This window comes from Neolamprologus brichardi, chromosome 18 (genome assembly GCF_056152115.1).
Source record: "Neolamprologus brichardi isolate AB-2024 chromosome 18, ASM5615211v1, whole genome shotgun sequence".
Lineage (NCBI taxonomy): Eukaryota > Metazoa > Chordata > Actinopteri > Cichliformes > Cichlidae > Neolamprologus > Neolamprologus brichardi.
The window spans coordinates 26,362,927-26,375,464 of NC_142121.1; the positions used below are offsets into that span (position 1 = coordinate 26,362,927).

The 12,538-nt window shown below is 43.4% G+C and overlaps 1 protein-coding gene across 2 annotated transcripts; it reads right to left on the reverse strand.

Annotated features, from left to right (window-relative positions):
• Positions 1 to 41: 41 nt before the first annotated feature.
• On the reverse strand, positions 42 to 8,538 carry nr2f6a (nuclear receptor subfamily 2, group F, member 6a). 2 transcript variants are annotated; one of them, XM_006786760.3, is made up of 6 exons: positions 7,614 to 8,538; positions 6,504 to 7,297; positions 5,109 to 5,203; positions 3,451 to 3,779; positions 3,031 to 3,277; positions 42 to 2,392 (listed from the first exon to the last, which is right to left on the reverse strand). In XM_006786760.3, exons 2-6 carry the CDS (start codon positions 6,770 to 6,772, stop codon positions 2,118 to 2,120), a joined length of 1,215 nt encoding a protein of 404 aa, XP_006786823.1. In that variant the 5' UTR covers positions 6,773 to 7,297; positions 7,614 to 8,538; the 3' UTR covers positions 42 to 2,117. The 2 variants fall into 2 exon arrangements, with proteins under 2 accessions (XP_006786823.1, XP_006786822.1); XM_006786759.3 differs by having other exon boundaries at positions 3,451 to 3,782.
• Positions 8,539 to 12,538: the final 4,000 nt, after the last annotated feature.

Below are 12,538 nucleotides of genomic sequence, written 5' to 3' on the forward strand. Positions count from 1 at the left end.
TATTCAAGAAGTTAAAAAAAAACATAACAAAAGACACATCGTCATCGTTTGATTCTTTTAATAGCGTTGCCATACACATGAAATTTTAAATCTTAGGAACTCAGTAACACAAAGATAAGAAAACATTAACAATATTTTTCCCCTCCTTCTACGGCGCGGTTGTGTGAATTGTAGACTGAGGGAAGAATATGCAAAGAACTTCCAAAATGGCCCAGCGGCAAATCAAGAAGCAGGAGTTGCACCCTTCCTCTGGTTTCTTAAATTGCTAACTGCTGAATCGCGCTGAGTTTGGAGTGTGTTTTTCATCATTTCCTTAAAAATACCTAAAGTAGTCCTGATTTTGTAAACCCTCCTCTTGAAATACCCATGTGAGGTAAATTCAGGTGGACCGGGGAATCCCATCCTCTTCTAACCCGACAGACAGTATAATCTTTTGGCATTGAATATCCTGCAAGCGCAGTCTTTTCACCAGATCCTCATCAATTACAACATCATTCACAAACAGCAGAGACACACTCAAGATGCTAAGAGATGAGAGCATGAACAGCTCTACGTCGTATTAGTTGTAATGGCATTCAGCTTCTTTCTTGACATCTCAACAGATGACAGAGGTATTTTCATGTAAATACAGGTAGGAAAAAAAGAAGAAGAAACATTTAGGAGCTACCATTGAAGGCAAATACTTTAATGTTTAAATGAAACTTTAATTACATAAAATAAAACAGTATCAACTTAGCAGAGATCCAAAATAACAGTTGAACATGCAGAAAAGACAAAAGCCGGGCTCAATATATATATGTACATATTTCAATACAGTTTTCGGGAGATCGTGATCTCCAGAAGCGTAAACTGGAATTTAACTGGTAGTGTCGATTATTTACTCTTAGAGCTGTTTTTGTCAAGCTAATTCTTATTGTTTTAGAATCGTTTCAAACGACTAAACTCAAGTAGGATTTAGACGTCAGCCTGCCGTTTCTCAGTGCATATGAGAAAAAAGAAAACAAATATATATTTATATATACGTATATATAATAACAATGACGTTTGATCAAAATAACGCTGAACGCACCGTATTCAGCGAGTCAAAACTCATATTCAGTAGACGACTGAAAATCAATTTGGGGGATCTAAGACTCGTGTTACACAGGTGTCCCAAATTTGTACTGAAAAACAAGGCAGTTGTCAAAAAGAAGGCGGTTTCTGGTGAACAAAATTTACAGAGGTTTGTGTTTAGGAAATATCAGACTAAAGCATTCTGATGTCTAGTGAGGTATTAGTCCGCTCTCATCTTTCTATGCCTTTTTTTTTTTTTTTTAATCTTCTTCAACTACACCACCAGTGAGCCCTGTGGATGAATTTAAATGGGCTGTTTACTCGATGGTCAGGCAGTCACAAGTCGGTTCATCTCGTTTTCTGGGTGTGAGGACCATCTCGTAGGATGATGTGATAGACTTTGGTGAATTTTCCTTGGTTTTATCTCCTTTCTGCTCCTTTTCAGGAGCTCCTTAGTGTCTTCCTCGTTGTCGAGGTAAGAGTTTCCCTTCAACAGTGAGGCGCACAGATCGATCCATAATAGTGATACTTCATCATCCTGTTGTCAGTTATTTGGTTAAAAAGGTCATTGTATCACAAATGGCGAGCCATGGAAAATGAGCCTGGTGTGAGAAACACTGCTCCTCCGGTGTTTGTTGGCAGGACAGTTTTGTTCTCTAAATGTATTTGTAGTGGGGTGCTGCTGCCCTCTACATGAAACTGCAGAGTCTTTAGTCACTATGACATGTGGGTGGTGACATGACTGGCTGTGGTGGCCATATCGGAGCCCAGCGTGAGGAGCTGGTCTCCGGCCTGGGACCTGGCACCAGAACGACAGCACTGGCAACAAGACAGCTCCAGCTTGGCACTGGCTATGCTATTCTTCTACTCTCTTCTTCTGGAGGCCCATGTGGAGTCTGAGGGCTCGTTCATGAGGGGGAATTGAGCGGTTACAGTACAGTGCATATGATGGCCAGCTGGCGCTGCAGTTTGATAACCACACAGATGGATAGTGATGAGTCAGGAGGTTTCCTGTGGGTCCTTGTCGTCACTATTACCAGACGGAGACCTCGTCTGTCAGGGAGCTACTGTCCTGGGACATACGGCCAGCTGATTGAGTTTCCGGAGAGCTGCATGTCCCGGATCAGCGTCTCAATGGGTGTCTTTCCTATCAGGCGCATGAAAAAGAGCTGGGAGATGAGGCTGGCAGGAACGGCACGCAGGGCGGGCAGGCGCAGGAGGAGGCGGCCGAAGCGCTGAGGCTGACTCGGGTACTGCATCCTCTCGTACTCTGTCAGAGCCACCTGAGCCTTCTCCTGCAGAGACTCCACGTGTACTGGGTCTGTTAGACCACAGGCATCTAAGAGGGAGGAGGGAGGAGGCAGTTACTTAATAGTGTGGGCAGGTTACATAAAGAGTCGTGATGAGCCTAGAGGAAGGATGAAATCCCAGCAAATAATGTAATAAAACCTCCCAGAGGGAAACACGTGAAACCAGAGTGCTTCATCTATGGATGCTCTCAGGCCTAAACGTGATTTATAAGCCTCACTTAAAAAAGTTTTACTTTAAATAATGATCGCTTTTAGAGGTGACAGTCGCTATAAACTATTTCTTTAAGGCAGACACTTATGTAAGACTTAAGTCAGGAAAAGCTCAGGGCTCATGATGATCAATGGTGCTGCTAATTACAAAGCACTTAAAACATTACTGCATTTTCAATGACAAGCCAGGAGATGGTGCCATAGGAGGTAAATTGTTCGATGAATGCCTTGGACTAAGTGGCTTGTTAGTCTTCCAACAGTTCTTTTTGTTTTTTCTCCATGAAAGAAGAAGAAGGGTCTGTTTTACAAGATAAAGCTGTTGGATGTTTGCCAGGCACCATGTAACTGTGAGGATTTGTACCATTCTTTTGTTGATCTAGCTGTGCTAAATGACAGCAGGTGAAGTCAACAAGCAAGACGTTTTCTGCTCTTACTAGCCACTCGAATCACTAATCACCTGGCGAGAACAGCGCGATGGCCTTGAGACAGCTGTACTCAGCAGAGTCCACCTGTAGCCTGGTCAGCTTGTCCACCTGGTCCTGGAACACCCTCACCTGATCCATGAAGGACACCACGCGCTCCGCAGACATGGGCGAGGAGTGGAAACCAGCTGCAGCCAACAGGGGCGCCATGTGGAGCGGCAGGGCAGACTGCGCCGCGCTGAGGATGAACAGCTCGCTCCAGCTCAGTCTCAGCAGGGCCACCTGAGGATTTAGTAGTGTCTCAATCAGTGACACCCCCCCCTCAACACTTTAATGTCTACTCAGTTCATTCTGCTTATCTTTTACAGTTCCTGCAATATAATCTGATAAAGAGGGAAGAGTCTTTCAAAGTCAAAACTGTATATGTGGCTTTTAATTAGAAATAATCCTCTAACCTGGTCGGACACAGGCAGCTCAGGGAAATAAGGGATGTTCCTCGCCCACTCCACTGTGCTGAAGAGTAACCGCGCAGCCAGTTCACAGATATTATCTATTCCCATAGCGTTATCAGGACCGGCCTGCTGGTTGTACTGGTGTCCGTAGCGACTGTTGGGGTAAGGCTCGGCTCTCAGCAGCTGGGAAATAAGTTCAGACACTGGCTGACCACCACCACTACCTCCATTGTTGTTGTTATAGAACTCGCCGCCTCCAAGGCCACTGGCGCCACCTATGGGTGTGATGGAGGGGCTGAGGCTCGGCTGAGGTGGGATGCGACCGCGTTGAACTGCTGTATTTTGGTTGGGGGACAAAGGGGAGGAGAGGAGAGGAAAGGAAAGGGTTTGGAGAAGAAAAGGGCAGAATAGAAAATTGCAAAAGACAAGGGGAGGTGATGGAGGGGATTTGGTTGAGAAGACCAAAGAGAAGAAAAGTTAAAACTGAATTCAGCCAGCAGTGCATTTCTGATTACCAGGCCTGACTCAATTAGGAAGCTATTCTCCAGCATTGAAAGCATGCACAATCAAACTCAACTCAAAGCAGGGCAGTAACCAGTAGAGATCTCTAAATTTGGGGATATTAATTCCTGGTATGAGCATCTGCCCTTTTCAAGCATCCTTGATCAATATGCCCAATTCACACATACAGTAGGAATGCAGCTCACTAGCTGACTCTGACCTCTGACCTCTCAGTCAAGGTAGTGGAGCAAAGGGAATCTCTCTCGTTGTCTATAGGGACTCATAATGTGTGTAGTTAGCGTACTTTGTGATCTGTGATTACAAGGAATAAACCAACTGAAGGGACACTGAGGGAGGACGTCTGTGCTTAGAATCTCCTAAATGTTGATGTCAGTTTTAAAAGGCCTAACAAATGTGTTTGTATACAACTATTTATTTATTTATTTGTTGTTGTGTATCTGTCAGAGTGACATTTACTGATGGCCTCGCCTGATCCTCCACTTAGGGTAAAGTTCCCATATTGGATTCTTCTTGATTGAGCCAACAAGTCAGAGGGTTTCTGTAGCTTCAACCAGAGGTTTAAGCCTCTGGGACGCAGGTGTCTTAGCCCTGTATCCCTCTCACTCACTGTTACGCAGGCACTAGATTAAGCCACTTAGTACATGGCATTGAGCTGACACGCATGGCTTGCTATGCCATGATAGGACCTAGAGAACCATGTGTGGCATTCTCTGCACTACAGAGCACAGAAAAGGCAAGATCACACTAGCAGATAATTACTACTATACTTTAATGGGTTTTTATTCTTTTTTTTAAAAAAGTATCTGATGGAAATAACGAGAAGACTCTGATGCTTAGTGTTGAATGTCACTTATTCCCCCTTTTTTTATAGTGTAGTGGTTTACACATTTGCCTAACAAGCAGAAGATCCCCGGTTTACGTAGGGAAGGGTATCCAACATATAAATTAAATAAGCAGAGCTACCCACTGTGGCGACCCCTTATAAATACAAGAGCAGCTGAAAGTAGCCTCTTTTATTCATTCAGCTGAACCATTTCCACTATTGTGCAATTACAATCACAGCATTTGCCACAGTGTTTCTTATTCTTGCCAGAAAAAGTGAATGGATGGTAAAATAATTTGGGGAACAGGATAGTTACCTTCTTTGCGCATGCCAACACGAAAGCACTTCTTCAGGCGACAGTACTGGCACTGGTTCCTGTGGTGCTGGTCGATCTGACACTCTCTATTTGATCTGAGAATAAACCCGCCAAAAAAAAAGTAAATTAATGAATAATAAGTCATTAAATATTTGATTGTCTGGAAAAATGAAGATGGCCTCATGTCATCGCAAACAATTCTGCAGCACATGCAGCAGAGCAGCATTACAGATGTGTAAAGTTAATAAACATTTGCCTCACATCACACCTCTTACATACTGCATTTACATGTATTAAAATACACCGACCACACTGTCCTGTAATACAGTTAATAACGGTCAGCTTTACTGCGGGCGTCAGTTTGTGTGACGTGTGATCAAAAGCGGCCAAACCTGATGACAAATGTAAGAACAAACCCCATAAACAGCGAGTGGAAAAGCTGCTCTGCTCTGATGTGCAGCCATTATCTTCCTCTCAAAAAGAACAAACAAAAAATCTGATGAGCATAAAAGCTGTTTGCAGATTAGTGTCAACAGCCTGATGCCAGCACTTCCTTTTAACAGAGCTACTCAACATTAATATTGCATTATGAAACTAGATTTTCCACGAGGCTGCGCACAACACGATGACGCCCAGAGAGCTGATGGCTACATGGTTCAGTCATATAGCTTAACTGTATGTAGCTGTCTGCTGTGCACAACAGACGCTTTCATTATTATTCAAGTAAAATTGGCTAAAAATGTTATCATGGGCTAAATAAGTCAAATGAACAGCAAATAAATAAAAAAAATAATTGTAATTAATTATTGGATTCAGACACTTTTTTGATCAGAAGTGAACAGAAATAATCTGAAGTGAGAATATCTTGGCGTGGCAAAGCATGCAAGCTGAAGAGCACGGATAGTTTTTTAGATTGATTTTAAAAAAAGTGAAAATAATCACTAGTTTCAAAATTGTATGGAAATGGCGATCTAGTGAACGCATATAATAAATATTAGCTACAAATAATAGCTGATTTGATTAGTAACGTTTCTGTTATTTTGGGGGAATCGTTTAGTCAGAAAAAAACAGATAATAGAGAAAATGTTCTTCCCACATGAAAGCAGTTTGTTTTGTGCCACTTATAGTACATCCAGTACAACAAGACAAAGAAATGCAGCGAGTCCTCACATTTAGGAAGTTTATATTCGTCAATAATAACTATTTTTAAATATTTCATTTAGGCTACAATTTTTTTTAAAAAAGAAACAAAAACACATGGACGTATTTTTAACGATAACTAGTCTCATTTCCTCTTTCAACTTCCAGTATCCTGTATTAAGCGGGTTTCTCAACGCTGTGCGAGCTCAGCCCGTCAATAAATCACAAAAATAACAATTACCCACAATGCCTCACCTGCAGGTGTAGCTGAGGTTGCGCCTGACGCTCCTCTTGAAGAAGCTCTTGCAGCCCTCGCAGGTGAACACTCCGTAGTGTTTCCCGCTGGATTTGTCCCCGCACACCACGCAGTCCACCACGCAGGCCTTGTCATCTTCTCCGGCTTCCATGTCGCTGCCTCCCGCCTGGGGAGAGCCGTCTTCCTCCTCCCCCCTCAGGTAGCCCTTGTCCCCCAGCCCGTTAGTGCCCCCATTGGGATCTCCCCAGCCCCCACTCACCATGGCCATCGCTTGGTTACCGAACCACCGCAGAGGAAAATGGGACAGGCAGCCAAGATTTCTGGTTGCTGTCAAGGTAACATAAATATCAAAAAGTCCAGACTGTGTCTGCGTGTGTTTTCCCCCACCTCTCCCTCTCTCAGTTGTTTATGAAGTCTCTGGGTTATTATACCAAAGAACAGAAAGAAAAACAATCCTCGGGGTTGATGGCAGATGTCAATGAGAGGGGGGTTAAAAAAAGGAGGGGGCTCTAAGCCTTTGAGTAGAAGTGTGTTTGGCAGGAGAACAAAATAAAAACAAGAGCGATCAGTCTCCTCCCACTCCACTATGACCTGGAAACAGTCTCAGTGTGGCAACTTTTAGTTTTGCATGCATGTAGATTTCAGTGTCTTGCTCTGCTCTTTTCTCTCTCGCGCTCTCTCTTTATCCAGCTCGTAGCCCCTGCCTGGTGTTTTCGTCCTCTTCTTCAGACCAGTTCCTGAGATGGTTAAGGGCAACGAGCACTGCCCAGGCAAATAGTCTCAGCCGAGGAACCTTACACAGGAAACACACATTAAGCGCACACCCTCCAAAATTAGAGCAAAACACAAAATCATTTGCAAGCAAACGGCACGAGGTGCAGAATCCTGTCTCGCGCTGCTCTGCATGCTCTTGTCCTCTCACACACGTACAGCCCTGTCTCTGTAGCAACAGTAATGGCTGAAAAAGGACCTCAGCATAGCTCGCCTCAGCACATGCCTGGAGAGCATTTGACCGCCCCTCTTAAAGTACCCCTAACGCTGAATTTGCCCTTGCTAGTAGCAGCTATTCTGTGTATGTAGAGTCCTTTGAGAGAAAATGTCAAGCTTACCTTAGAGCAAACAGTAATGTGGTGTCTGTGGCTCCCCTCGCTGAAAAAGAAATCCTCTCGTCGCTCTAGAGATCTTCCTGAGAAGGCAGGCAACTCTTCTCTCCCTGCTGTAATCCTCTCAGCAGCAGCAGTAGCATTGTGACCCGTGATGGAGACATTCCACACTGAGCAAACCAAGTTAATGTCCACGCAGCAGCTGCAACATTTTCAGGTGGTCACGGCGGTCCTCAGTGCGATGTTGGGGGCAGCTGCATAAGCAGCAGCGGTGGCAGCAGACCTGGCGACGTGGACTGCCTGCACTCACTTCCAAAATACACACCAGCAGATCCCCGGCACAAGGAAGTGATCTCTCTTCCTTGCTTGTTGTAGCTTGTTGTAGCTTCAGTTGTGACACAAGCCTCTGTGCTTCCTGCTTCCACAGAGAAAACCCAGAAAAACAAGAGAGCGTACAAGAGGGTGTCCGTGTGCTCAGCCCTCCATAGTTCCTGCGGTCGCTCTCCAGGCGCTTGTGCAGCCTTCTCCCTCCAGCCTTTTGTCAGTGCTTGTCCACCAAGAACTAATGACTTGCGGCCTAGCCCCTGTGTGCTGCTTTTCGCCTCTGTGTGTGTGTGAGAAGCTTTTCCCTATGGCTCAGGCGATCAGAAGGAGGGGGTTGAAGAGATGGGTGCTCCTCTCACCCCTCTGTCTCTCCCTCTCCGGCTTCACAGTCCACAAATCAGATTATGATTCAAGGAAATGGCTGAGCTCGACACACAGACTGAAATTCTCAGCATTTGCTTTTTTCCCCCCACCTTCTGTCTCTCTCTCTCCTCGACCCTCTTTCCTGTTGTCTGTTTTCCTCCAACGTATTTGTATGTGTCTGTGTGTGTGTGTGTGTGTCTGTGTGTGTGTGTGTGTGTCTGTGTGTGTGTTTGAGAAAGAGAGATCAAGCAAAGCCGGAGAGAGAGAGAGAAGGAGGGAGGGGAGCAGGAGTGTATGCAGAGGGGGAGGGGGCTGTGTGTGTGTGTGTGTGTGTGTGTGTGTGTGTGTGCGCTCCCGGGGATTTGACACTGCTATTCAAGCCCTGTGGTTACCATGGTGCTGGCTGCCTTATATGGCCATTGGAGTCAAAGAGCAAAGAGAGTGGGCTGTGTAGGGCAGCGTGCGCACACAAACACACACACAGGAAGAATGTGGAGGATGTCTGTCTTCAGAGATGCAGAGAGCATGACCCCGAGGCCTCAAAAACCATCCCGACAAAACCAGATTACCCAGAAGCCCCACAACAAACACATGCAAGCCAATCTCCTGCTTCGCCTTTGTCTTTAAGAGCACCCTCAGATTCATGCGTTCATATCACAGTAAACTTTATTTTTTTAAGAAGCCAAGCGAGGTAGCATCGAGGTGAACTTTAGTTCCCGGCGCAAAAGCGCACTGCGCCGCGAACGGTGCTCTTTGATCCCGCGTACATGCGAGCAGTTCTCCCGAGAACACTTTTATTGTGCTAGAAAATAGAGGTTACCATTTTATGGTCACTGCTCATTTCTCAGAGGTCCTCTGTTTTCAGCGCTTTGTTGCTGCACACGGTGTTTTGTGTCGGAGGTTACCCCGAGAGGTCAAGCTGACTTTCACGCCCCTTGCCACGCTAAAAGCCCGGGGTCAGATTCCGATAAAAGGGTTGGAGAGGAGGGACGACAACCTCGGATAAGAGCTTCAAGAGATAAGTGATGAATCTGCTTGTAAACTGCGCAGCTTCATGGGGGTCGCAGTCGAAGATATGGATAGATGAAAGTGCCCTGAGAGATCCCATTATATGCAACTTGTCTTATCTAGAGATTGTGAAGGTATCTCCCCCCCAACCCCACCCTACTGACAAGCAGCTGGTTAGCCCCACCCCCATCTGCACTTTTATTGCATTCCTAAATCTAAATCCAGCTTTACCGCTCTCCCCCTGCAGAACACTGTGTGTATTTGTGTGTGTGTGTGATAGAGAAGCATTGTCCTAACCATTGTGCAGCTAATGGGTCATCAGAGGTTTGTGTGGGAGAGAGTGTGTGTTAATTTGAATGAAAGTCCCTTTAATTAGGCCTCTGTGCCTGCTTATTGTCACTTCTTGTGTTGAGAAAGATTAGGCTTGTCAAATAAAAGGCTGCTTGTAAAAGGAGTGTGTGTGGAGAGAGATGAGATTCCCAGCAGGGCCGATAATCAATACTTTTTGTATCTGAAAAACAGTAAATTTAAAGAGTTCCCATTAATTGGCCTGTCGTTAGATGTCAGAAGATTTTCAATTTGGCATTGCAGGTCAGAGGATGTATTAGCTTACTGACAGCATTATAAATAATGCTGTCAGTAATATTTTAGAGCTCTTGTGGATTCAAACCCCTGGATATTGAACTTTTTTGGGTTTTTTTCCCCTTTTTTTGGCCTTTATTTTGAGAGGTTAGTACAAGGAACAGGCAGGAAACAGGGAGAGAGTGAGAGGGGGATGTGTCACACAGGAAATGGTCTGACCTGCACGAGGCTCCGGCAGTAGCCTTTGGCATTTGTGTCGCCTACTCAACCGGCGGAGCTTTAACAGCACCCAACTGCCCTTCTTGTATGTCATTATCCATGCAGGTTCAGCATTAGCGCACCAGATTGCTGCCACTGACATGTTCTGTCTTCAAAACATGTCAATGGCATCTTCCTAAACTCTCAGTTTTAAAAATGTCAGTAATAAAATTGTCATTTACAGAACCCGAATAGCATTTCGCACACAACAGGTGTGACATTTAAGATCAATTTTTGCAGAAAACAATGAGAATATTTAACATTCTCGTCACTTCAACACCAGCGTGTCTGTCCGATTTAATGCTGCTACTGGGGGCAGCAGAGGTGTGACCTTTGGACTTGCAGGATGTGATCGCTCCCAGCGAGAAATCCAGAAATGCAAGACTGTGAAAAATATCTGTCAAGCAGCCAGAACAACAGACACAAACATGCATACACATAAAATAGTGAAGTCTGACTATCTAATAGCAGTTTAAACATTTTGGAGATTCTCTTTAGGTCAACAGGGTCACGCTACTCAAAATGCAAAATGCTCCCACTTATCAACAGTTTTAAGATAACAACTGATGGGTTAGCTCAGTTTCAAAGACTGCTAAAATAAGCGAGGCCACTGTTTCGCATATTTTATTTTTGCATGCTTTTTGTTTTGTTTTTGTTTACAGCGCATTGTGTCCCGCATCCTGATCGGCTGTAGACCATTGTCAATCAATCTCCTCCATGCCATGTCTCCAGCTTGTCAAATTTAAATAAATCTTCGATCGCTAGCAGTGTAACTCTGAAGTGCTGTACTTTATGCTTGTAAGTTTTCTCCCCAACAAACACAACAATGTTGACGAAACGTTTAGCACCGTCAAAGGCAGAGGAAGATGCTAACCATCGCAGAAATGATCGGACTTCTGGACATGCTAAAGGAAGGTAGAAGTTACCGTATTTTTCGGACCATAAGGCACATTAAGCGAAGCAAGATAAGTCAAACTTTACTCAACTCATTCTTCTTGCTTCCTCCACTTCCATACCATTGATTCATTAATGTTGAATTCTGTGGCAGCTGCTCTATTCCCATGTTCTGGACCTGAAAACAAGGTTTGATCTTTGGTTTTATTCTATGATACTGGAAATATTTTTCTACTAAGATTTGAACTTTGAGGGTGTTTAAACAAGAGAGAAAAGTGTGAAAATGTTCATGCCTGTCTGAGAAAAGTATACAAAGTGTGTAGTGAGGGGTTTTTACAGCCTTAAAACATCTATAATAATTGTAAAAAAAATAAAGGTGGCTACTTCGCAGATTTCACTTATCGCAGGTTAGTTTTAGAACATAAACGAGGGACCTCTGTACACCTGTTACTTGTATTACACTTTTGATTGGTGTAAGAAAGTCAATGAAAGTTTGTTTGAAGAAACAGAAAAAAAATCTAAATTGGCATCCACGAATAAAGTTATTATCTCTAAATTTTGACTTAATATCTCAAAATTAGAGTAAGGAGCAAAGCTCAGGTTAGTCTGAGGCTTACTAATTTGAAATACTAAATAAGTACTGTATCTCAAAATTTCTTTGGGGGAGGGGGCTTGAAAAATTTGTCCTACGGATGGCAAATTTTTATCTATCTTTTTCCAGTCCCATGAAAATAAAAACATTCCCACAGGCAGAAAAAGCTTCCATAAACAGTCACATCAAGTGAAAGAGTCAAAAACTGCCCATGTTTCTGATGTTTGCCGAAAATTATGAATGTAGAGGTGATGCAAACATTGAAAATCAGAGCATTTCAACTACCCTACTTTTTTTGATAGTCAAATGAGTTCATACTCAGATATGACTGACAGCTGCCAGCAGGTAGATCCAGTCTTGCAACAACCAAGCAAAGGTTGGTCACCTGTAGTAAACAGCGCTTGTGATTTTTAGCCCAGTCTGTTCTTTAAAAAATAATGTGTGTGTGACAGAAATATCTATGAACGTCACCTCTCTGAGATACACAGATTAAAGGAAAAAAATAGCTTGAACTAATTTAACCCCTTTAAAATTTTAAGCACAGTCTAGACCTGCAAACCATATCCCAGAGTCCCTCAATGTTGAGTTTTCATGCACCAACATCAGTAATTATAAATAATTAAACAATCGCACACCACAGCAGGCAAGCATGCATTAGTATGCACCACCATGATGGTCTTATGTTTTCCATTTCCTTTGATATTGCCTTGATGACGCTCTTACATATATATATATATATATATATATATATATATATATATATATATATATATATATATCACAAAAAATATAATTGAAAACAAAATAAAATCTATCATAAGAAGAAAAATGTAAGTGTGCTTTATTTAACAACAAAAAAAAAAAAGTAATAGATTGCAACAGCACCAGCAGTCTGTAACATACTGAAGAA

Excerpts from the sequence above, each read along its gene's own strand:
- nr2f6a (XM_006786759.3), bottom strand. The coding sequence starts at position 6,772 with ATGGCCATGGTGAGTGGGGGCTGGGGAGATCCCAATGGGGGCACTAAC. Across the intron at positions 5,204-6,503 it reads AACCTCAGCTACACCTGCAG|ATCAAATAGAGAGTGTCAGA; the intron begins GTGAGGCATTGT and ends GTTTATTCTCAG. Across the intron at positions 3,783-5,108 it reads TGTTGGCATGCGCAAAGAAG|CAGTTCAACGCGGTCGCATC; the intron begins GTAACTATCCTG and ends ACCAAAATACAG.